Here is a 26,520-nt window from a genome sequence, read left to right on the forward strand (position 1 = left end):
AATTATCATGTTAGATAATCTAACCAGTATTAGTATTTTTAATTTAATTTATTTTACTTTAATTTAATTAAATGTGTTTTAACTTGAATTAAATTTTTTTCATTTTAAATGCAATTCATATTGGGTAAATTAAGGTTAGGTTGGAGAGTTATTGAGCAATGCATCAAATCTTAAGAAATATACCTAGGCCACTACAGGCTGTGTTGTGTGTTGATTAACGTTGAAACTCTGCGCCATTTACCCTGAAAACCTGTTTTAAATGCTGAGTATTCAGTTCGATGGACATAAAATTTCTTCATAACATAATGAATTTAGGTTTAGATTTGAAGTTTTGAGACGAGTATACCAATCGGGTCATATAGATAGATAGATAGATAGATAGATAGATAGATAGATAGATAGATAGATAGATAGATAGATAGATAGATAGATAGATAGATAGATAGATAGATAGATAGAATAGATAGATAGATAGATAGATAAGATAGATAGATAGATAGATAGATAGATAGATAGATAGATAGATAGATAGATAGATATGATAGATAGATAGATAGATAGATAGATAGATAGATAGATAGATAGATAGATAGCTAGATAGATAGATAGATAGATAGATAGATAGATAGATAGATAGATAGATAGATAGATAGATAGATAGATAGATAGATAGATAGATAGATAGATAGATAGATAGATAGATAGATAGATAGATAGATAGATAGATAGTAGATAGATAGATAGATAGATAGATAGATAGATAGATAGATAGATAGATAGATAGATAGATAGATAGATAGATAGATAGATAGATAGATAGATAGATAGATAGATAGATAGATCAGATAGATAGATAGATAGATAGATAGATAGATAGATAGATAGATAGATAGATAGATAGATAGATAGATAGATAGATAGATAGATAGATAGATAGATAGATAGATAGATAGATAGATAGATAGATAGATAGATAGATAGATAGATAGATAGATAGATAGATAGATAGATAGATAGATAGATAGATAGATAGATAGATAGATAGATAGATAGATAGATAGATAGATAGATAGATAGAAGATAGATAGATAGATAGATAGATAGATAGATAGATAGATAGATAGATAGATAGATAGATAGATAGATAGATAGATAGATAGATAGATAGATAGATAGATAGATAGATAGATAGATAGATAGATAGATAGATAGATAGATAGATAGATAGATAGATAGATAGATAGATAGATAGATAGATAGATAGATAGATAGATAGATAGATAGATAGATAGATAGATAGATAGATAGATAGATAGATAGATAGATAGATAGATAGATAGATAGATAGATAGATAGATAGATAGATAGATAGATAGATAGATAGATAGATAGATAGATAGATAGATAGATAGATAGATAGATAGATAGATAGATAGATAGATAGATAGATAGATAGATAGATAGATAGATAGATAGATAGATAGATAGATAGATAGATAGATAGATAGATAGATAGATAGATAGATAGATAGATAGATAGATAGATAGATAGATAGATAGATAGATAGATAGATAGATAGATAGATAGATAGATAGATAGATAGATAGATAGATAGATAGATAGATAGATAGATAGATAGATAGATAGATAGATAGATAGATAGATAGATAGATAGATAGATAGATAGATAGATAGATAGATAGATAGATAGATAGATAGATAGATAGATAGATAGATAGATAGATAGATAGATAGATAGATAGATAGATAGATAGATAGATAGATAGATAGATAGATAGATAGATAAGATAGATAGATAGATAGATAGATAGATAGATAGATAGATAGATAGATAGATAGATAGATAGATAGATAGATAGATAGTAGATAGATAGATAGATAGATAGATAGATAGATAGATAGATAGATAGATAGATAGATAGATAGATAGATAGATAGATAGATAGATAGATAGATAGATAGATAGATAGATAGATAGATAGATAGATAGATAGATAGATAGATAGATAGATAGATAGATAGATAGATAGATAGATAGATAGATAGATAGATAGATAGATAGATAGATAGATAGATAGATAGATAGATAGATAGATAGATAGATAGATAGATAGATAGATAGATAGATAGATAGATAGATAGATAGATAGATAGATAGATAGATAGATAGATAGATAGATAGATAGATAGATAGATAGATAGATAGATAGATAGATAGATAGATAGATAGATAGATAGATAGATAGATAGATAGATAGATAGATAGATAGATAGATAGATAGATAGATAGATAGATAGATAGATAGATAGATAGATAGATAGATAGATAGATAGATAGATAGATAGATAGATAGATAGATAGATAGATAGATAGATAGATAGATAGATAGATAGATAGATAGATAGATAGATAGATAGATAGATAGATAGATAGATAGATAGATAGATAGATAGATAGATAGATAGATAGATAGATAGATAGATAGATAGATAGATAGATAGATAGATAGATAGATAGATAGATAGATAGATAGATAGATAGATAGATAGATAGATAGATAGATAGATAGATAGATAGATAGATAGATAGATAGATAGAAGATAGATAGATAGATAGATAGATAGATAGATAGATAGATAGATAGATAGATAGATAGATAGATGGATAGATAGATAGATAGATAGATAGATAGATAGATAGATAGATAGATAGATAGATAGATAGATAGATAGATAGATAGATAGATAGATAGATAGATAGATAGATAGATAGATACACGCAGAGAAAAAACATGGTTCAAAATGGTTACTGCAACTATCCCATGCTTACTGTAACAATATATTGTTTTCAAAAACATATAATTGTTATTTTAATTAGATTTTAACAATATTTTAGTTACTGTAAACATTTTCATGTTCCAGGCAATTATAAATTTGAGTATAATTCACTGAATCATAATTATTTTTACAACAACTAAATACTGATAAAAAGGAAAACATATTCTGTTATTAACAACCATTTAAACTTGCAAATAACCATAATATGTTATGTTATATAACCATTGTATGTTATGTTGTTATAAATAACCATTATATGTTATGTTGTTATATGTCTACTGATACATCAACAAATTACTACAACAACAAAACAACTTTTGCACACACAGATTACTTTTTCGTGTGTGTTTTTTACGCGGCAATAAAATGAGTTGAAATAATTCTCATTTGGTTTATAGCATTAAATGTATAAATATTTCAGTTTGCGTAGGATAATGTAGTTATGATTTTGTGAATCAAATTGAAATTTGCGAGGTGTGTTAAGTATTGTAAGTATGTTATCTTTATTTATATATATATATGTACATTTTTTTACTTTTTTTATAAACTGATTCAGTAAAATTTATTTTGATTTCGATACTTATTTTTAAACGAAATTTTGAACACATTGGATCATAATATGATCATGTATAACAATATTATTATGATAAATAGAAAAATATTATGATGAAATATTTTAACGGTATATAATCATAATATGATAATTAAAATTTTTTACAATAACGATATTATGTTAAGACTACAATCATAATTTTAACCATAATATGTTGCTCTTAGAACATGGTTACCACAACCATGTTTTTTCTCTGCGTGTAGATAGATAGATAGATAGATAGATAGATAGATAGATAGATAGATAGATAGATAGATAGATAGATAGATAGATAGATAGATAGATAGATAGATAGATAGATAGATAGATAGATAGATAGATAGATAGATAGATAGATAGATAGATAGATAGATAGATAGATAGATAGATAGATAGATAGATAGATAAGATAGATAGATAGATAGATAGATAGATAGATAGATAGATAGATAGATAGATAGATAGATAGATAGATAGATAGATAGATAGATAGATAGATAGATAGATAGATAGATAGATAGATAGATAGATAGATAGATAGATAGATAGATAGATAGATAGATAGATAGATAGATAGATAGATAGATAGATAGATAGATAGATAGATAGATAGATAGATAGATAGATAGATAGATAGATAGATAGATAGATAGATAGATAGATAGATAGATAGATAGATAGATAGATAGATAGATAGATAGATAGATAGATAGATAGATAGATAGATAGATAGATAGATAGATAGATAGATAGATAGATAGATAGATAGATAGATAGATAGATGTATCTTGCGAATTCTTCCTGATAGTCTTCTATCTCTCGGCAACTATGTTAGTCTCAGTTGGAATCATACTTATTCTCAATTTTATGTACAGACTTCTGTTTAGAAGCTTAAATAGAGAAGAACATATTAAAACAATTTCCATCAATATTGTCATTGCTCTGAATCACTCGACTGATCTGCTTTAAGCTTAAAATCAAGCTACCAGAACAGATTTAAAGAAACTTTAGTGTTAAGAAGATTTTTAACTTTTACCAACTGGCACTAAACAACTAACAGTTTTAATAACTTAATGACTTGAAAAATCAATAAATTTTTAACAAATATGGATTGTTTTAAAATATAATTTTTGTTATTATTTTCAAATTTAAATAAAACTAAATGTTTTTAATTTTCTGTACATATTAAAAAAGTTTTTATTTTAATTTCTTAAAGCTATAAATGTTTAAAATTAAATTATTTAAGAAAATATCTAATTATTTTATTTTAAATATCAATGTATTAGTTTTTAACCAAATATCTCAATGTATAAAAGTATTGGCTTTTTTTACATCATCTTCAAACATTTCTACATTTGTTTTTTTTTTTCATTTTTCAAAATCATTAACAACCAGCATGTAAATTTTAATCATAAAACTGTATATAAATTTAAATACTAATTTTGAAATAAAAAAGAATAGACAACTGAAAAAAATATCTAAACAAATTCAATCAAAATACTAAAACAATAAAACAAATTAGCAAAAGCTTTATTTTTTCAATTTGCCAAACAAAAATTTTTAAAACAATTATTTTAGTTTTTTTTTTTTTGTCACCTACAAATGTAATTATTAAAAATTTATGCTTTTAAATAAAACATAAAAGAAAAAACTAAAATAATATTTGTAAATATTTTAACTCCAAATAGGAATTGTAAAAATTTATATATCACGCCAGGTCGTTTCAAAAAAATAAGAATTAACATTAATTAAACAAAATAAATAAGTTTTATAAAAACTCATCATTGTTCAATTTATTTTGTTTTTGTGTCAGTATTTTTTATTTTAATTGTAATAATATTTTTTTATTTTCATTTTAAATATTTACTTAATTTTTTTAACATTTTGTATGAAAAATATTTTTGTTAAAAAACAGTAAAATTCCATACAAATCTTGAAATTAAAAACATTAACTTTAAATAAATAAGAAAATTATAATCGAAAGGTATCTCTATATAAAGTCATAGGTATACGATTCTCTAGTTGTTTAGTACTACTCCAGAACAATTTCGTTTCCTAATTTCAAAAGCTTTGCAATGACATGATAAACTGTTCCAGAGTTTCACTATCTTCTCCACTTAACTACATCCCATAGGATTTTGGTGGTTCAACCCATCATTCCATTATTTGTAGTGGATACATGGTATTCTCTTGCCCATTTTTATAATTTAGACCTTATTACGTCGAAGAGTGCCCCACTTTGACATATGGGGGTCAAGCTATAGTGGGCGTGGCACCTCCCATACGAGGAAAACTGAGAATATAGCAGCTAGAGTCCTCTATTTTTTAGCCACATTAGTATTAATATGAATATCTAGAAAAAAATAAAAAATGGGCGGACTAACAATAGTAGACGTGGCCCTTCATATATGAACAAAAATTCGTTTATCTGTTAACCATTTAGAACTAAAATCTTTAAATTTTACCATTCATGTTAACATTTGAGAGTTTCATTATGGAGACCTAGAATCCAACTTTAACATTTGGGTAATAGATTGACGAACAAGGGCGTGTCACCTCCTATATGAATTGAAGACAAAAATTCTTTTGTCTGAGAAGCTATTAAATCTAGAATCTTCAAATTTTGCACGAACAATATAAACATCTATGTGAACATATGGGTAATAGATTGGCGAACAAGGTCTAGAGGGCGTGGTACCTTCCATGTGAATTAAATATAAGAATTCGTTTATCTGGGAAACTATTACATCTAATTTTGCACGAACAACTCTGGCATCGATGTGAACATTTGGGTAATAGATTGGTGAACAAGGACTAGAGGGCGTGGCACCTCCCATATGAATGAAATATACGAATACGTTTAGCTGGGAAACTATTAAAACTAGAATTTCAAAATTTTAACTTTAAACTTTTTTGGGGGGCGAAATGATCGGACTTTCATTGTAGAGAACTGGAACCCTCCATATGAATTAAATACCAAAATTCGTATATTCGTATTATAGCTTAAAACCTAAAATTTATCACGAACAACTTTTTGAACATTTGGGTAATAGATTGAGGAACATGGACTAGGGGGAGTGGCACCTCCCATATAAATTAAATACAAAAATTTGTTTATCTGGGAAACCATTAGAGCTAGAATCCTCAAATTTTGCCCAAACAACGCTGACATCTATGTAAACATTTGGGTAATAAATTGGCGGACTAGCAATAGGGGGCGTGATATCTCTCAAATGAATTTAATACAAACATGCTTATATCTTGGAAAATTTTAGAGCTAGAGCTAACATACACAATAAAGAGATGAAAATTCCAACGCAATGTATTTTGTTGTTGTAAAATATCTAATCTCTTCTAACTATCATCCTGAAGTGATAGTGATGAAAAGTCGGCAACAGCTTTGTCCTTAAAATTCTTGATCTTTGACGTTTTTCGTCGCAAAAGCACCCAGAAGTATCATCCAATCTATATCGCCAAAGTATCGTTATTCTGTTCCTACGTCTGAAAGAGAGCTTTATGAAATATATTGAATTAACTTCTACAATACATCCAGAAGTTACTTAAATGAACACAATAAGAATGTACAAAGTCGAAAGCAAATTATTTTTTAATATATCTAGTCTCTTCTAACTATCATATAGAAGTTAGCTAAAGTATCTTCCAATCTATATCGCCAAAGTATCGTTATTCTGTTCCTACGTCTGAAAGCGAGCTCTTTGAGATATATTAAAGTGTCTACTACAAGACAGCCAGAAGTGACTTAAATGTACACAATAAGAATGTACAAAGTCGATAGCAAAGTATTTTTTAACATATCTAGTCTCCTCTAACTATCATCCAGAAGTTAGCTAAAGTATGTTACAATCTATATCGCCAAGGTATCGTTATTCTGTTCCTACATCTGAAGCTCTATGAAATATATTGAAGTATCTACTAAAAGACATCCAGAAGTGACTTAAATAAGAATATACAAAGTCAAAAGTAATGTATTTTTTAACATATCCAGTCTCTTCCAACTATCATCCGGAAGTTAGCTAAAGTATCTTCCCATATATATCGCCAAATTATCGTTATTCTGTTCCTGTTTTGTTCTGAAAGCGAGCTCTATGAATAAGCTTCTACAAGACATCCAGAAGTGACTTAAATGTACACAATAAGAATATACAAAGTCGAAAGCAAAGTACTTTTTTAACATATCTAGTCTCTTCTAACTATCATCCAGAAGTTAGCTAAACATTTACTTCAAGATAATAAGATTTAATTCACAATTTGGTAAAATCTGTAAAATCTTCTTAAAATCATGTGAAATTTTGGGAAAAAACTTCCGGCAAATCACTCTTAGCATAGAGATCGAATATTATTAAATTAAGGTTGTAGCACAGCAAGACCTATCACAAGATTCCCATCCTTTTTAGTTCAACTATACTATGAACATACATACTATATATATAAAATATATAGATTTTATTATAAAGCAATTATTTCACATATATTTACTTAATATAATTGTGATTTCAATATTATATAATATACATATGTATGTGTAGATAATATAGACTATATACTTTAGATGTTATTTTAAATATTTAAATAAAGCACAAGTTAAGTGTAGTAGAGTTTGTCGTTATTTTGAAATTCTGCACCTTAAATGTTTTTAATTTGAAATATAAATATTAAAACATTATTGTTTAAATAAAATATAAAATTGGAATTTTACTGTGTTTTGTTAATAAAACTTTTAATAAAATTAAAAAAATTAAATTATTAGTTTTTTTTAATTATTTTTTATTTATTTATTATAATTTTTGTTATTTAAATTAACTGTAAAAAATTTAAATGAAAAACTAAATTAAAAAAAACAAAACTCTAACTAATATCTAGTATTTAATTGAATATAAATTATAAACAAAATTCATTATGCAACAAAACCAAAAACAACAATATCATGTCTATATTATTTATTTGTATTTATTTTTGTTTTTTTTTTCAAATTTTTTCCAAAAAAAAAAACATTTCTACTACTACTACTCCTACCAACTACTCTACTACCTCTACTACTACTACTTGTAAAACAACTGCAATCCGAAAACAAAAACAACTATAATTCGAAAACAAAATCCAAAATCTGATAACCGAAACAATCAATCAAACCTACAAAAATAAACAAACCAATCAAAAAAAACTCTTAACAAAATCATTAAATAAAAATTTAAAATAAATGTGTTGTGAATGTTTAAATTCAAATTTTAAATAAAAAAACTCTTTTTTCTTAATTTATGCTAAAAAAAACCAAAAACAAACTCGTAAAACAAAACCCTACAATGAAAAAAACAAAAACAAAACTGTTTGATAACTAATACAGGTTTCATGATGAGGAGCACGCGAATTTGCTAAACTCCATGTGGCTAACAGCCATAACATTTTTATGTGTTGGCTATGGTGACATAGTGCCAAATACATATTGCGGACGTGGTATTACCTTAACATGCGGTATGGTGGTAAGTATTTTACTTTTCAAAAAAAAAAAAACAAAAAAAATAAACAACAACTCAAAAAAAATCATTCCAAAAAAAGAAAGGAAACAGTACAGGACAATACGAACGATACTGCTTGCGCTCGCTATCTCTATCTCTCCACCCTGCACCATAACTCACACACTCACACATTGAACCGCAAGTAAACAGTAACAATTCAATCCCAGCAAACAATTTGAAAGAAAAAGTCAACCAAAAGTATCTTCCATGCGTTGTGACGATCACGAAAACACGTTCGCTATAAGACTGCTGATAGTAACTTCTACAAGACACTCAAAAGTGACTTTAAAGAACAGATTGAATTGAATTTTATTTTTGTAACTACAACTATCACCTAGAAGTTGTAACAATTCAATCCCTACAAACAATTTTATCGCTTAACTCACCCAGAAGAATCTTTCATACGTTAAGGGGATCAAATAGATCACGAAATTACGTTCGCTATAAGACTCCTGGTAGTAACTTCTGCAACTATCATCTTCCAACTATCATCTAGATGTGACTTAAACGTATATTTATTCGATATCTAATACTAGTGTAACTATCATCCAGAAGTGTTTAAAACTTTGCGTTTGCAACAAATCCCAAATATTTGTATCACCTAAAAGTTTAAAGAGAGAGAGAAGTCACTCAGGAGTAGCTTTCTTATGATATGTCATTTAAATTCATAGAGCATTTAATCGCCGAAGTATCATTATTCTGATCTTCTAGAAGAATGAACTGTTCATCGTAAATGTATTATCTATTAGGCTTGTGAAAGTGACTTCTAGAAGAGACCCAAAAGTGATTAAAAATACATAACACAAAGCTAAAAGTTCTGAAAGAAACTATTTTGTTTTCAATTCTAACTATCATTCAGGCATGGAACAAACGTTAACTTCGCAATTTTTAATAAAATGTTTACAATCTTCCAACTATCAGCCAGACGTGACTTTAATGTATACATCTGGATGATCAAAATGATGTCGCAATATATTTTGTTTTTGTAAAACCTCTTAAACTCGTCCACCTATCATCCAGAAGTGACATGTCACGCAATGTGTAAAATCTTCTAACTATCGTCCAGAAGTGTGTATTCTCTTCCAACTATCATCCAGACAACGAATAAACGCAAACTTCGCAATTTTAATAAAATTTGTAGAATCCTCTAACTATCAGCCAGAAGTGACTTAAATATTTTAATCTAGATGATCAAAATTAATTCGCAATGTCTTTATAAAATCTCCTAGACTCGTTCAACTATCACCCAGAAGTGCTTATGACGTGTCACCTGAAAAAGTCTGCTACAGTTTTGTCTTTCAAATGCTTGAAGTTTAACCACATATTTTATCGCAAAATCACCCAAAAGTATCTTCCAAAGTCTATCGCAAAGGTATCAGTATTATGTTACTATGTCTGGAAATGTACTCTATATGGAAGTAACTTCTACAAGACTCCAATGCCTGACTTTAACTCACACAATAATAAGATGAAAATTCGAAAGCAATGTATTTAGTTTTTGTAAAATATCTAGTCTCTTCTAACTATCATCCAGAAGTGTTTATGAGTAGCCATCAGAAAAAGTCGGCCAAATTTTTTAAACTTTGAAATATTTTTATTGCAAATGCACCCAGAAATAGCTTCGAATCTATATCGCCAAAGTATCGTTATTACTACTACTCATACGTCTGGAAGCGAGCTCTATGAGATATATTAAAGTAACTTCTACAAGACATTTAGAAGTGACTTAAATATACACAATAAGAAGATACAAAGTCTAAAGCAAAGTATTTTTTAACATATCTAGTCTCTTCTAACTATCATCCAGAAGTTCGCTAAACTTATACTTCAAGATGATAAGATTTCATTCACAATTTGATAAAACGTGTAAAATCTTCTAAACTATCTTCCTCAAAGTGCCTCAAATGTACAAGCACCCAGAAATAGCATCCAATCTATATCGCCAAAGTATCGTTATTCTGTTCCTACGACTGGAAGTGAGATCTATGAGATATATTGAATTCCAGAAGTTCGCTAAACTTATACTTGAAGATGATAAGATTTCATTCACAATTTGTAAAAATGTGTAAAATCTTCTAAACTATCTTCCAGAAGTGCCTAAAAAGTACACAGTTTTATCTACCAAATGTTTGCAGGGATTTGAGAGAGTGCAAATTAAACCGTTGATGTGTCATAAAAGTACACAGTTTTATCTTCCAAATGTTTGCAGGGATTTGAGAGAGTGCAAATTAAACCGTTAATGTGTGTGTGTGTTTTTACCTTATTATATGCGGTAGAATGGGGGTTAAAGAAGAGAAAGAGAGAGAGAGGGTACAAAACAAGCATAGTATGTATGTGTAAGTTAAACACTGTTATATGATAACGGTGAAGATTATTAAAATCATACCAAACACCAACCGGAAGCAGCCGGAAACAGCTAACAACAACAAACGAAATCTAATGAAACGAAGCTAAACCATAAAACAATAACAAGCAAACAAATCATCATAATTTTGAAAATGTGTTTATTTGACTGAACAAAACAAACTGACCGACAGACCACACAGACTTTTACAATAAATGAGAGTAAATGTGTGAGTGATGGAAACCACAATAATCTAACTGACGACAAATAAATCAACACTTTTTTTTTTGTGACATTTTTGTATTATTAAATTGTTTGTGTGTGTATAACTCATTTCCTGCGACCACAAAATTTGTGTAACACATGTTGTTTTTTTTTTTTCAACATTCCACGGGTAATCAGCGTAAAGTACGTTTCTTGTAAACTCTAACTTGTAGCTATTTAATTAGGAAATAACCAACACCAGCGCGTCACCAAACAACCAACACCACTTCCAATGACCACTAACCACGACCACCAAACCACATTGTCATAACCAGTATTTAAATAATAATAATAATGAATAAAACTAAATGGTTTTTGTGGTAAGATATGTAAAACAGAGTTCAAAAACGGTTGGTTTTTTCCATTTATTTTTTTTTTCACTGTTTAATATAAAATTTAAAAAAAATAAAAAAAAAACTTTTTTTTTAAATATAAAAAAGTAAAAAAACAAAGAGTTTTAGTTCAATCCATATTTTAGTTAAAATAAAATTTTTTTATTTAATTATTTAGGTATTTTTTACTAAAACAAACTAATTATAAATTAAGTATTATATATAATTTTATTTTATTTATAAATAAATTAATTTCTTTTAATTTATTTTATTTTAAATATTTTTTTAATTTACATTTTCTGTTGTATTTTAGTGTGCGTGTGTGTGTTTCAATGTGTGTGTTTTGTATAACAAAATTCCCCATTTTTAAAATACTTTTCCGTAACTCCTTTAATGTTTCAATTAACATTTATCTTCTTATTATTTTTATTATGTCTGTCTTTCTTTCTTTTTTTATTATAACTAATTTTTATATATAATTTATTTTATTCTAGTTTATAAATGGCTCGTTTTCTTTTACTTTTTACTTTTAAGTAATTTTATATAACTTTTCTTCACTTCATATAATATTTTATTTAACTCTAATAAATATCTATTTTCTTATAAAAAATTTCTAAGAATTTAGCTTGCAATATTTAAAAACAAATACAATCATATATTTAAGTGCACTACTACAAAAGTTTGTTCAATGATTTTTTATATCAAAAATATTTTACATTTTAATATTTTATAAAAAATATTTACAAAAATTTTTTTAAATTTTTTAAAATTTTCTAAGGCAAGGGTACTAATTAAGCACCTTATAATAATATTTTAACTTCATAATTATATAAAAAAATATTAAGGTATTATTGCTCTTATAAAACTTTATTATAATAATCTTCTTAAAAATATTTAATCAATATATCCAAGTCCCCCTTTCCTAGCATTTATCCAATTTATTTCCACATTTTAAAGTTAAACTGTCGTTTCCTGCAAATCCCTTTAATAGAAAAAAACTTTTCTTTGTTTTAAAATGTTTAAGATAGTATTCAGAGACTTTCTGAAATCCTTTACAAATCTCAATAAACATGTCAAAATATTAAAATAAATTCTAAAATTAAAGAAAAACTGTTTTTTTATAACTAGTTCCTTCTTTAGAAATACTTAAGCTATGTAAACACTGTTGTCAGATCTTACAACGTTGGCAGATCTAGCAATATGATGGAAATATACTGACAATGAAAAATTCTTAGCAACAGGTAAATTGTCACTTCAGACGATTGTAGGAAAACCTTACAATTTCATTGTCAGACAATTGTCAGATTTATCTGCCAACAAAGTTCACATTGTCAGATTGCTGTCAGAGATACAAGCCAAACGGCTCAAATCGGCGGCGGCTGGCAGCTGGTAATATTTTGCAAGCCGCGCCGCCGCCAACTTTTTTCGGCTCAAATGCTAAACCGGCTTAAACGTAGCCTCTGATAAAGATTGGAATCGCACATGTATTTCAGAAAATAATTTCACCAATTTGAACGGAGTTGCCACTATTTTAAATTCTTATAGCAAATTGAAAAGAGTTGCCACACAATATTGCGCTAATATTAAAAGAGTGAAAACTACTATAAATGTCCATTTTCTATATAACAGACTATTATACAGAGATTTTTCAATATAATAAACGCTTATAAGGTCAATTTCTGAAGAAAAAGTTAAATTGAGCCGACAATTTAGCCGCAGCCGATATTTTCTTTAATAAGCCGCCGCCGCCGACCTAAAATGGTTGCGTCGCCGCCGCCGATCATTTTGCATCGGCTTGTATCTCTGATTGCTGTATGTGGCAAAAGTGGCCAGATCTTTTAGCTGCATATAATCTTTTAATTCACCATGTTGCCCATAGAAAACATTTCTGTGATAATGGTCAATTCTCAGATGCATAAAATCTGACACATCTGACAATAAAAATTGTCAGACAACTATCTGACAATGGCAACGTCTGACAATATTATTGTTTTACACTAAACAGGCAATGCTTTTTCTGACAACGTTACAGAAAAAATTGTAAATTCACACAGTTGTTAAACATTTTTCTGCCAACGTTGTAAGATCTGACAACCGTGTATATATGGCATTAGATTAACAATAACGTTTAAGAGAACTTACTCAATCATACTTTTCAACATTTTTTATTGCCAAAGTCACATAAATGTATCTTGTCTTACAATGAAAGTGACTTCTAGAAGTTTAACAGAAATGATAAAATGTATATAAAAAGAAGCTGAAAATTCTGAAGAAACTCAGTTTGTTCTTGTAAAATTTTTAGTTAAAAACTATCATCCAAACGTTAAATAAACGTTAACTTTGCAAATTTTATGATATATATACAATTTTCCAACTATCAACTAGAAGTGGCTTAAACGTAAACATCTGGATGATCGAAATTATTTCGCAACGGATTTTTTCTTTTAATAAAATCTCTTACACTAGTTCAACTATTAACCCGAAGTGTTTATGATGTGTCATGCGAAAAGGTCTGCAATAGTTTTGTCTTTTTCAAATGCTTGAAGTTTGACAACATGTTTATATCGCAGAAGTGAATCTTCCAAATTAAATCGCCGAAATATCGCTATTTTATTACTACGTCTGGTAGCACGCTCTATGAAATAAGTGGAGGTAACTTCTACAAGACACCCAGAAGCGACTTAAGCGGATATAATAAGAAGCTAAAAATTCGAAGGCCATATATTTTGCTTTTGTAAAATATCTTTTCTCTTCCAAATATCATCCAGAAGTAGAACTAACGGGTGGAACTAATGAATAATTGGTATCAAAAATCTGGATCCTACCTCTATATAGAAATATTTTAATGTACAATCACATTTATCCCAACATATTCTATTCAATCATTAGTTCCAGAATTTTAACACGCAAGTTCTCCAATTGATTGAGCATTTAATCGCCAAAGTATCAAGTTTCTTATCTACTAAGTATCATTATTAATCGTGACCGCGACTACTAGCGGACATCCATTTTTTAATATGTTCAATCAACTATCATTTAGAAGTGACTTAAACGTACATAAACTTAAGTAACTATCAGCCAGAAGTCGATTAAAAGTTTACATCAAATTGATAAAAATTCTTCTTTGGGAGGGATTTTCTTAATCATTTAAACAAGCAATATACAATATACAAGTTTATCGCATGATGTAGAGCAGTTATATTAAGGCGATTTCGAGTTTTTCCAAAAACCTATTAAATACTGAATGATTTTTTAAAAATTTTCATAATAAGAACTCGCTTCATGTTTTTGGTATTTCTTATTAGTAGTTCGATCGAACGTTCAGATTCAATTATGAAGTTCCATACGACAATTTTTTATGAGATTTGTTAATCAATCAATATGAACCGATCCGAACAAATTTTTTACAGATCCATTTATATCAATTCATTAGAAAATAAATTAAATTAATATTTTAGTTCTTAGTCCTTTAAAAATTATCAAGGACATTACATATTAGATGTTTCTTAAAACTTTTAACGAAATAAAACTTTAATAAGTTTATAAAACATTATTTATATCATAAGCAATTGTAATTGATCAATTACACATTACAAGTAGATAATTGTAATTCGTTATTCGTGAATTAGTAATTGTTAAAACTAAATTAATCATTACCCCTTAGTTTTACCATTTTCAATTACAATTACTTTTTACACTAATTACAATTACTTGTAATTTTGAATTTGTTACTTATAATACATGTAAAAATTGGTAATATCTAAACTACAATTAGAAATAATAGACAAAACTTAATGTAATTCTAATTGGTTATTACTCAATTACACATTACAAGTAGGTGATTTTTATTACTCAATTACACATTATTAAGTGATTGTAATTGGCAAAACTTCTTGTAATTGTAATTTGCTATTGTTCAATTACACATTACAAGTAAGTAATAATTAGTTAATACTCAATTACACAATATAAAGTAATTAGTTATTGGTCAATTACACAATATTAAGTTATTGTAATTGGCTTAAATTATGTAATTGTATTTCGTCATTGATCAATAACACATTACAAGTAATTATTATTGGGCAATTACACATTACAAGTAGGTAAATGTAATTCATTATTGATATCAGTTACTCATTATTAAGTAATTGTAATTGGCAAAATTCCATGCAATTGTAATTTTCTATTGTTCAATTACACATTACAAGTAAGTAATTGTAATTCGTTATTGTAATTGGCAAAATTCCATGTAATTGTAATTTTCTATTGTTCAATAACTCATTACAAGTAAGTAATTGTAATTCGCTATTGGTTAATTAGTAATTGGTAAAAATTCTTGTAATTAGTTATTGTTCTCTTACACATTACAAGTAATTTGATGCTCAATTAGGCACTACAAGTAATTATAATTGACCATTTAATGAATTATTTTATATAATCACATTATCAACAATAAAAAAACATTGTTATGTATGGAATAATAACCGTTTCCGAGTAGAATTTTTTACTGGGGCTTCTTCCTACATTATATGTAAAAAAAAGAAGAAAAAGGCCTCTATTCCAGTCCATGCTTAAATTATTTTCTTTGGTGTCCCCTCTCGGTGAGAACATTTGTATATAAAATTTCATTAAAATATCATTAAAAATTCAACCGTTAGAGCTCCTGAAACCCCCACTATAATGGGTACAGCCGAAGTTTTAAAATGTTTCAAAATTTGGTTTCGTTTTGAAAATTGCAATGACGAAAGTTTAAATACAATTAGATTTTTCCTATGATCTGGTAGATCACAAATTTCTCTAAGACTACATAAAACAGTCTTAGGCAAATATTTATAAATGAACTCTCCAACTGGTTTTGTTTTATAATGGAAAGGTGTTAGTTTTCTTACGAGTGAATGTAAGAGAGCAAAAGAACTAATAAGAGAGCTCTTTGCGTATATCTTATATAAAGCAGTAATAGGCAAAGAGAGCAAAATATTTAATAAAAGAGATTTTTGCATATATCTAGAGCAGTATTCGGGTGAGAGACTCTGATCTGCTACACTACAAAGGGCTTATGGTCATCGCCAACCTGCTCGGTAAATTAGGTTAGAATATAATTTGTAATTGTATTGTAATGGACAAATAAATTAAGAAATAAAAATAATCGCTTAACATACAATTTTACAAACTGGGATCTAATCGAATATAATCGAATCCGATCGATCGATATTGTTATAAAAACATTATAAATAATTCATAACAAATCATTATAGTTAGTAAATTACGTACAATAAAATTAAATTTAAGTATCAATAAGATTAGTAAAGTAGCGCTTTTAGAAATATGATTGTATTTATGATTTCTCTCTCTACTCTACCTCCTTTTTATGGTTTTGTTTTTTTTTTTTTTTTTTTTTTCTCTATATTTACAAAAAAAATAAAAACTCTATAAAACTTTAAAGTAGTAAATCATATTTATTTAAAAATAACTATTTCATTATAATTTAATTTATTATCACTTTTTTATTATTTTTTTTCTTTTATTTCATTTTTTCTCTCAAATATGTTACAAAAATCAAAAATAATAAACAAAATAACCAAAATGCAAAAATCGTTAAAACAAAAATAATAAAAAAAACAACTCCAACCGTGTGTGTATCTCTGTTTTGTATCTCTACTGCTACAAAAATATCAACCAAAACGAACAAATCAAACAACCTACCAACCAACCAATCTATCAATCAATCTCTGAAATACAACTTAAACAACCCATCAAACCAAAAAAAAAAATCTATTAAACAATCAACCAACCGACCAACAATCAACCTTTTTTCTGGTCTTGGTGCAAAACGCATAAAATCAAAAATACTTTTACCAAAAAAAAAAAAAAAAACAAAAAAATAAAATTTTTGGAAAAAAATTCGCAATTGTTTAGATTTCATGATGAAGAACATGCAAATCTTTTGAATGCAATGTGGCTGATAGCAATAACATTTCTCAGTGTTGGTTTTGGTGATATTGTTCCAAATACGTATTGTGGACGTGGTATCGCTGTTAGTACAGGAATAATGGTGAGTTGCCTTTAAAAAAAAAACAAAAGCTTTTAGTTTATTTAGTTGTGTTTTACACAAGAAAAAAAAAACAAAATATTTAAATTTTTTCTTTAAATTATGAGAAGAAATTAAATCTAAACAAAAAAATGCATATTTAAAATCTCTGCAGTAAATATGTTTAAATATTTATTTATCTTTCATTTTCTATAACGCAACATTATGAGTGTTTAACATTAGAAATGAGAAAATCAAGATATAAAATATCAAGGTCTCTTCTTAAACAGTGGGATTGAAAGTTTCTCAGGAGTGAGAAAAGTCTTTCAGTAAGAAAAAGATTTTTCTGCTACAAAAAAAAATAACTCTATGAAAAAGCTTTTTTTCTGCCACAAGATGGATTTTTGTAAAAAAAGCTCCAAGAAAACGCCTTTTTTCCAATATTTTACAGAAAAACATTCTTTTGTGAAAAAAGCTTTTTTCTAGAAAAAATATTTCTTTTAAAAAAAACTCCTTTTTTGTAAAAGCAAAACTGTTTCTATTTATGAAAGAAAGCTTTTGTCCTTAGAATTAACTTTTATCAATAAAAGCTTTTCTTGGAAAACTTTTTTTACGAAAAAAGGCTTTTTCCATTTAAAAGGAAGTAAGGATATTTCTGTTAAAAAATATAACTTTTTCTTAAAACAGTTTTCTTATAGAAAAACAATCTTTTGTGGAAAAAGCTTTTCTACTAGAACAAGAATTTTCGTGAAATAATAATAATTTCCTGTATTTCTGTTAAAAAGCTGTTACTGTTTATTAAAAACAGTTTTTTTCCTCGTAATTAGGTTTTTATGATAAAAGCTTTTCATGGAGAAGTTTTTTTTCGAGTAAAAAAATTCGTTCTTCTGTTTTAATGATAAAAGTTTTATATCCCTTTTTAAGAATAAAGCATTTTTCTGTTAGTACATAATTTTTATGAAAAAGGCTAAGCTTCTCATAGAAAATAGCTTTTTCCCTTATAAAAGTATTTTATTAAGAAAAAAGCCCTTTCATTTCTAATAAAAAAAGTCTTATACAAAAATATTTTCATATAAAAAGTTTTTTGCTAAAATGAGCTTTTTACATTAAAAATATTTTATTAAAAAAGGACTCTAATGAAAAAAGCTTACAAAAAATCATTTGGTATAATTTTTTACTAAATAGAGCTTTTTCCTTTAAAAAGGGTTTTTATTCAACCTGATTTTTCTATTTTTAACATAAAATTATATTATAATGTTGTTACAAAATAATTTGATTAACAAAAGCTTTTTCAGTTTTTATAAAAAGCTCTTTATATAAAAAAAACAATTTTTTATAACAAATTGATATTATAATGTTGTTACAAAAGAATTTGCTGAAAAAAAGCTTTTTCAGTTCTAATGCAAAAAAAGCTTTTCATTAAAAACAGCTTTTTCAATAAAAAAATGGTTTTACTAAGAAAGCTTTTTTCAGCTCTTATAAAGAAACTACTTCCTGCTTTGATCAAAAACTCATTCTGTGAAAAGGCTTTTATCTGTTAAAAAAATATTTAAAAATATTTAAAAAAAAAATATTTTTGTATGAAACAATTAGTTTTAAGAAAACGATTTTAAGGCAAACATTTTCAATAAAAAAAGCTTTCTGTTAAGTAAAATGTATTCCTTGAAGTAAAGCTTTATTAAAAAAAGTTTTCTTGGAAAATATCTTCTTTGTGGGAAAAATATTTTAATGAATTTTTTTAAGAAAATGTTATTTTTATGAAAAAGCTTTTTTGATAAACTTTATGTAAAGAAAGATTTTCTAAATACTCTCTGAAAAGTGTTTCTCTTAAATAAAAAGTATTCTAGGGAAAAAGCTTTATTATAAAAAATGTTTTGTCAGAAAATATCTTCTTTATGAAAGACTTATTTTTGTAAATTTTTTATGAAATGAAATTTTTTAAAAAAGCTTTTTTGATAAAAAAAAACCTTCATGAATGGTTTTAAAAGGATTTATTCAAATAAATAAATAATACTGAAGGGAAAAAAAGCTTTATGATAAAATATGTTTTGTCAGAAAATATCTACTTTATGAAAACAAATATTTTAATAAATTTTTTTATGAAAATGTTATTTTTGAGAAAAAGCTTTTATGGTAGAAAGTGATTTTTGTAAAAAGCGTTCTTATAAGAGAGTTTTTGGTAAAAAACAAACATTAGTTAAAGCTTTAATAAAACATTTTTTGTGTTAAGTAAAAAGTATTCTGGTAAAAAAGCTTTATTATAAAAATTGTTTTTTCAGAAAAGATATTTTATGGGAAAAGTATTTTAATAATTTTGTATAAAAATGTTATTTTTAAGAAAAAGCTTTTTTGATAAAAAGTTTAGCTCTTCTAGTAAAAAGCTTTTCATTACATCATTTTTGAAAAACCCTTTAATTTTTAAGAAATGTTGTTTTGATGAAGAGTTTGTAAGAAGCTTTTCATAAAACTTTTTTAAAGGATTATTTTAATGAATTTTTATGAAATGCTTTTTTGATAAAGAGTTTGTAAAAAGCTTTTTTTAGTAAAAAGCTTTTCATTAAAGCTTTTTTGGTAAAAATAAAACCTTTGCTAAATGCTTTTCATAAAATTTCTGTTAAATAAAAAGTATAAAAAAGCTTTTAAAAATGTTTCGTCAGAAAATATATTTTTTTAGGGGAAAACTTTTTTAATGAAAATTTAATTTTTAGAAAAAGATTTTTGATAAAGTTTTAGTAAAAATCTTTTTTATGAAAGCTTTTTTGGTAAAAATAATTTTTAGTAAAAAGGTTTTAAACTTAATTTTCTAAAAAAAAGCTTTTGTATTAAAAAAATTTTTGTGACGTTCTTTGCTCATACCTTTCTCATTATAAAGACAAAATATCTGACCCATGCGTGGGCAAACAAAGTTTAGCCTTAACTCAATGACCCACTGTCTTCATGTCTAATCAAACTAACTCTTCAAAACTTCTGTCATAATGAAAAAAAGAGAAGATTAAAAATATTTGTAAACCCCAAAAAAAAAACAACAATCAACCCAACAATTATTAGTCATATTCGTATTAACCACATATGTATATGGTTCACAGAGCCAGACATCCAAACCATAAGAAAAGACAAATTGAAAATTTTCCACAATTTCCAAAATGTCGTCTCTGTAGTTTATGGATTTTTATTTGTCATTTAATCTGTTCTTTTCCCACTGCCATTATTCTTAAGGTCGCGTTTTGCTTGCCACTACATTTCCGCTGTAGTGTACTCTCACACTGGTACTTCACTTCATTCATCATATGATATGAATTTTCCAATTGGTTGTGGTTTATATACATATGTACATTTATTTTACTGTTTTGTTCCTTTATGAATAGTTTTCCTTGTAGTCATTGTTAAACTGGGTTGCTGCCGCTGCTGTTGTTGTTTACATATGATTGATGTCCCATGAGAAATTGTCAAAATGCAATACAAAAGGAAAAAAAAAAACAAAAACTAAACAAAACCAAAGTGAGAGCAATACAAAAAGTATAGAAAACTAAATCAACATACAAACACATATTATGTTACTAGTACCGATGGAAGGACAGACAGTCAAACAGACTGTTGAAGAACACAATTTTCCATCATAATGAAATGTGGTGGCAGCAGCAAAAGAAAAATACAGAATTTTTCAATTGTCATCACTTTTCTCCTACTTGTATTTGTATTGCATACGCTTTGACGCTTAGAAGGACAGCTTAAATAAATATTAACATTTGATTTTTTCTCTTTTTACAATATTTATTTTTATATATTTTTTTTTTTTCTAATAAATTGGAAATGAAGCAATATGTATATTTGCTATAAACGAAAAGCACAAAATCTCTTTAATCCATTAAATACATAAAAATGTTTTCAGAAACATATATTTTAAGACCAATGTATTTATTCTACAAGTGCTCGCCATAATCATTTTCATCTTTTTGTTCTATTTTACCCACTTAGGATTTGCTTTATTTGTAAATTAACTTGTTCAGCAAAGACAAAAATCTCAAAAAGATATACTCAAAAGCTATTTTGCCTTTTAGCACTTTAAAAAAAAAAAAAACAAAAATGGCCAAGGCATAAAACAAGACAAATTGTTATAATGCCTACAAATACAAATAACTACTTACAATACGACTGAGAGAAGAAAGACCAACGACAACACTTTAACATTAATACAGAAACGGACACAGATACATTAAGGCGTTTGACGTTGAAACGGTTTACGATGCAACACTTTTCTCAAAAGGATACAGACAGATATTGTTTAATGTGCTTGTAGTTTTCTAACAAAATGTTCATTTGTCTGTTTAAAAAAACGCCTAAAGCTATTTAGCAGCAAAAAGTGGATTGAAAAAGTATTATGAAATTTTTGCACAATGGCAATGGTTTGTTTGATAATTCTTTTAAATTATCTACACTACGTTACAGTGGGTTCAATTATAAATTTAATGGTAAAATTGAAAAACATTTGCTGTAGTTATGGAATTTTACCACAACAAATGTAAAATTATTCAGCTTGAGTTGCAAAATTTAAGAACAGTCTTTTGACTAATCTATTCTATACTATTCTACAGTCGATTATTCCATAGAGCATCTACTATTCTATTAGCTCCCGAGTATTCCAAGTCTCCATAGTTTTTATCTCGGCTATTCTATAATCTCCCGACAATTTTATAGATTCTATATTCTATCGACATTATATAAACTCTCTCAATCATTCCCCATTATCACTGTTACCAATTTGATGTTTTTCCCGAATATAGACTACACTATAGACTAGACTATAGACTAGACTATAAACTAGACTATAGACTAGACTATAGACTAGACTAGACTAGACTATAGACTAGACTATAGACTAGACTATAGACTAGACTATAGACTAGACTATAGACTAGACTATAGACTAGACTATAGACTAGACTATAGACTAGACTATAGACTAGACTATAGACTAGACTATAGACTAGACTATAGACTAGACTATAGACTAGACTATAGACTAGACTATAGACTAGACTATAGACTAGACTATAGACTAGACTATAGACTAGACTATAGACTAGACTATAGACTAGACTATAGACTAGACTATAGACTAGACTATAGACTAGACTATAGACTAGACTATAGACTAGACTATAGACTAGACTATAGACTAGACTATAGACTAGACTATAGACTAGACTATAGACTAGACTATAGACTAGACTATAGACTAGACTATAGACTAGACTATAGACTAGACTATAGACTAGACTATAGACTAGACTATAGACTAGACTATAGACTAGACTATAGACTAGACTATAGACTAGACTATAGACTAGACTATAGACTAGACTATAGACTAGACTATAGACTAGACTATAGACTAGACTATAGACTAGACTATAGACTAGACTAGACTATAGACTAGACTATAGACTAGACTATAGACTAGACTATAGACTAGACTATAGACTAGACTATAGACTAGACTATAGACTAGACTATAGACTAGACTATAGACTAGACTATAGACTAGACTATAGACTAGACTATAGACTAGACTATAGACTAGACTATAGACTAGACTATAGACTAGACTATAGACTAGACTATAGACTAGACTATAGACTAGACTATAGACTAGACTATAGACTAGACTAGACTATAGACTAGACTATAGACTAGACTATAGACTAGACTATAGACTAGACTATAGACTAGACTATAGACTAGACTATAGACTAGACTATAGACTAGACTATAGACTAGACTATAGACTAGACTATAGGCTAGACTATAGACTAGACTATAGACTAGACTATAGACTAGACTATAGACTAGACTATAGACTAGACTATAGACTAGACTATAGACTAGACTATAGACTAGACTATAGACTAGACTAGACTATAGACTAGACTATAGACTAGACTATAGACTAGACTATAGACTAGACTATAGACTTGACTATAGACCATACTATAGACTAGACTATAGACTAGACTATAGACCAGACTATAGACTAGACCATAGACTAGACTATAGACTAGACTATAGACCAGACTATAGACTAGAATATAGACTAGACTATAGACTGGACTATAGACTAGACTATACACTAGACTATAGACTAGACTATAGACTAGACTATAGACTAGACTATAGACTAGACTATACACTAGACTATAGACTAGACTATAGACTAGACTATACACTAGACTATAGACTAGACTATATACTAGACTATAGTCTATAGTCAAGTCTATAGTCTAGTCTATAGTCTAGTCTATAGTCTAGTCTATAGTCTAGTCTATAGTCTAGTCTATAGTCTAGTCTATAGTCTAGTCTATAGTCCAGTCTATAGTCTAGTCTATAGTCTAGTCTATAGTCGAGTCTATAGTCTAGTCTATAGTCTAGTCTATAGTCTAGTCTATAATCTAGTCTATAGTCTAGTCTATAGTCTAGTCTATAGTCTAGTCTATAGTCTAGTCTATAGTCTAGTCTATAGTCTAGCCTATAGTCCAGTCTATAGTCCAGTCTATAGTCCAGTCTATAGTCCAGTCTATAGTCTATTCTATAGTCTATTCTATAGTCTATTCTATAGTCTATTCTATAGTCTAGACTAATCAATAAATTAGTCCAAAGACTATTCCACAGACTAGTCCATAAACTAGAGTAGTCAATCAGGCAGTAGAATAGCCCACAGCCTAGTCTATTGACTACTCCAGAGAATAGTCCATAGAATAGTCAATAGACTAGTTCATTGAATAGTTCTAAAACTAATCCCTAGATCAGAAAATAGATAAGTCTACAGATAAATCTACTAACTAGTCAATTGACTAGTTCATATGCTAGTTAATGGACAAGCGCTAAAACTTCGTCAATCATCAATAGGATTCTCCATGGACTAGTCCATATATCAGTCAATAGAATAGTGTATAGGCTAGTCAATACTGCCAATGGAATAGTCCTAAAACTAGTTTATAGGAAAATTAGTAGACTAGTTCATAGACTATTCCATAGATCAGCCAATAGAATAGTCCATAGACTTGCACATAGATTAATCAATACATTAGTCCATAGATCAACCAATAGAATGGTCAACTGTCTAGTCCATAAATTCAGCAATAGACTGGTCCATAATATAATCAATAAACTATCCAATATATTAAACATACCAAACTATTCCACAGACTTGTCTATAAGCTAGTCCACAGACTAGACGAAAAGGGCCACTATTTCAAACTTTTGACCTCAAAATTTTCGTATTATCATTCTAGAATTTTACTAAAATTTCTGGTTTTATTAGATCTCGAAAAACCCGTTCGGTTAGCCAAGGCAATTCCTCCATGAAAACAAAAAAACTATAATTTTCCTTTATAATTAACTCGCCATTATAAATTATTTCCCCCTTTAAACAATATTTATAATAAAAAAAAATATTTTCAATTATATTCCAGCACAACTCGAGGCAAGAAAAATGCTTTAACGCTAAAAATTATACACAAACATAAATAAAATTTCGTTTATGCTCCCAATAGCAACATTTTCAATTTGTTAGTAAAGTATTTATGGTAAGACAATGACTTAAGGCTAAAATGCTTATATAAAATAGTCATGAGGCTCTATAAAGTAAAATTAACATAAATATTGGTGTTTGGCAAAACCTATAGAGAAAAACAAGCATTCATACATACATACAAACACATACATACATACATTCATGTAGGTATAGGTATAGTAGAATAACTATTAAAGCAACAGGTGTTGTAAGAAAATTCCCCTAAGAATGGTAATATGATGAAAATGGAAAAAGGTCACAAATAAAATGTTGTCAACAATTGCTGGTAATAGGAAATAACTAGAGAAAAAATCTCAGACTGAATCATTCATCCATTGCATAATGTCTATTTATGTGTTTGTATGATTGTTTGCAGCTCAGCAGCAGCAACTTTTTTTATTGTTTCAAAAACAACAGAATGTTTATGAAAAATAAAATGTTAAATATAAAATTGTCTCCTTTACAAATTGTAACAACTATTTAACTTCTGAACTTTAACTTGTTTATCTTTTTTTGCTTCATTTTCCTCTATCTTCTTTAATATTTATGTATCCTTTTAAAACTACTATTATGGTGTTTCTACTTAGTTTCTGTTAATAATGTTGTACTCTAGTCTAAATCTTTGTTGTTTTCTCTAAAACTTTTCTTTTATTTCTATTATTTAAGTGTTAATCTTTCTTACTCTGTCTGCTTTCTTTTCAAATTATTTTCTAATGTAGTTTTGTTGTATTTCATATGAAAATGAGGAAAATTATGAATTTTTTAAAACAAATAGAGAATGACTAAATTTGTCATTATATAGCCAGAGCTAGACATTGGATTTTGTAAAGATTTTTTGCTTACATAAGTAGTTTTTTTACAATATGACTTTACTACTACTTAAATTCTATTTAAACCAGTAGTGGTTTACATATGCATTTTTCTCAGAATCTTGGGATCATGCTCATGTAGAGACAATAGTATCATATCCAAAGTTTAAGCTTCAAAATTTGTATA

At 27.5% G+C, this 26,520-nt stretch overlaps 1 protein-coding gene across 14 annotated transcripts in view; it reads left to right on the top strand.

Moving 5' to 3' along the window:
- The window catches only part of LOC119604279 (small conductance calcium-activated potassium channel protein), a 245,111-nt gene that overhangs the window by 192,692 nt on the left and 25,899 nt on the right, over positions 1 to 26,520 (top strand). For 11 of the 14 annotated variants that reach the window (XM_037956806.1, XM_037956804.1, XM_037956802.1 and 8 more), the window contains one exon: positions 17,843 to 17,978. In XM_037956806.1, coding sequence (XP_037812734.1) covers positions 17,843 to 17,978 — 136 coding nt within the window. Of the gene's footprint in view, positions 1 to 8,814; positions 8,951 to 17,842; positions 17,979 to 26,520 lie in introns of all 14 variants that reach the window. The other 3 variants (XM_037956798.1, XM_037956800.1, XM_037956805.1) reach the window with 1 other exon arrangement.

Source organism: Lucilia sericata, unplaced genomic scaffold (assembly GCF_015586225.1).
Source record: "Lucilia sericata isolate MDLA Ls3-8-SP2 unplaced genomic scaffold, ASM1558622v1 Contig000378F_arrow, whole genome shotgun sequence".
Classification (NCBI taxonomy): Eukaryota; Metazoa; Arthropoda; class Insecta; order Diptera; family Calliphoridae; genus Lucilia; species Lucilia sericata.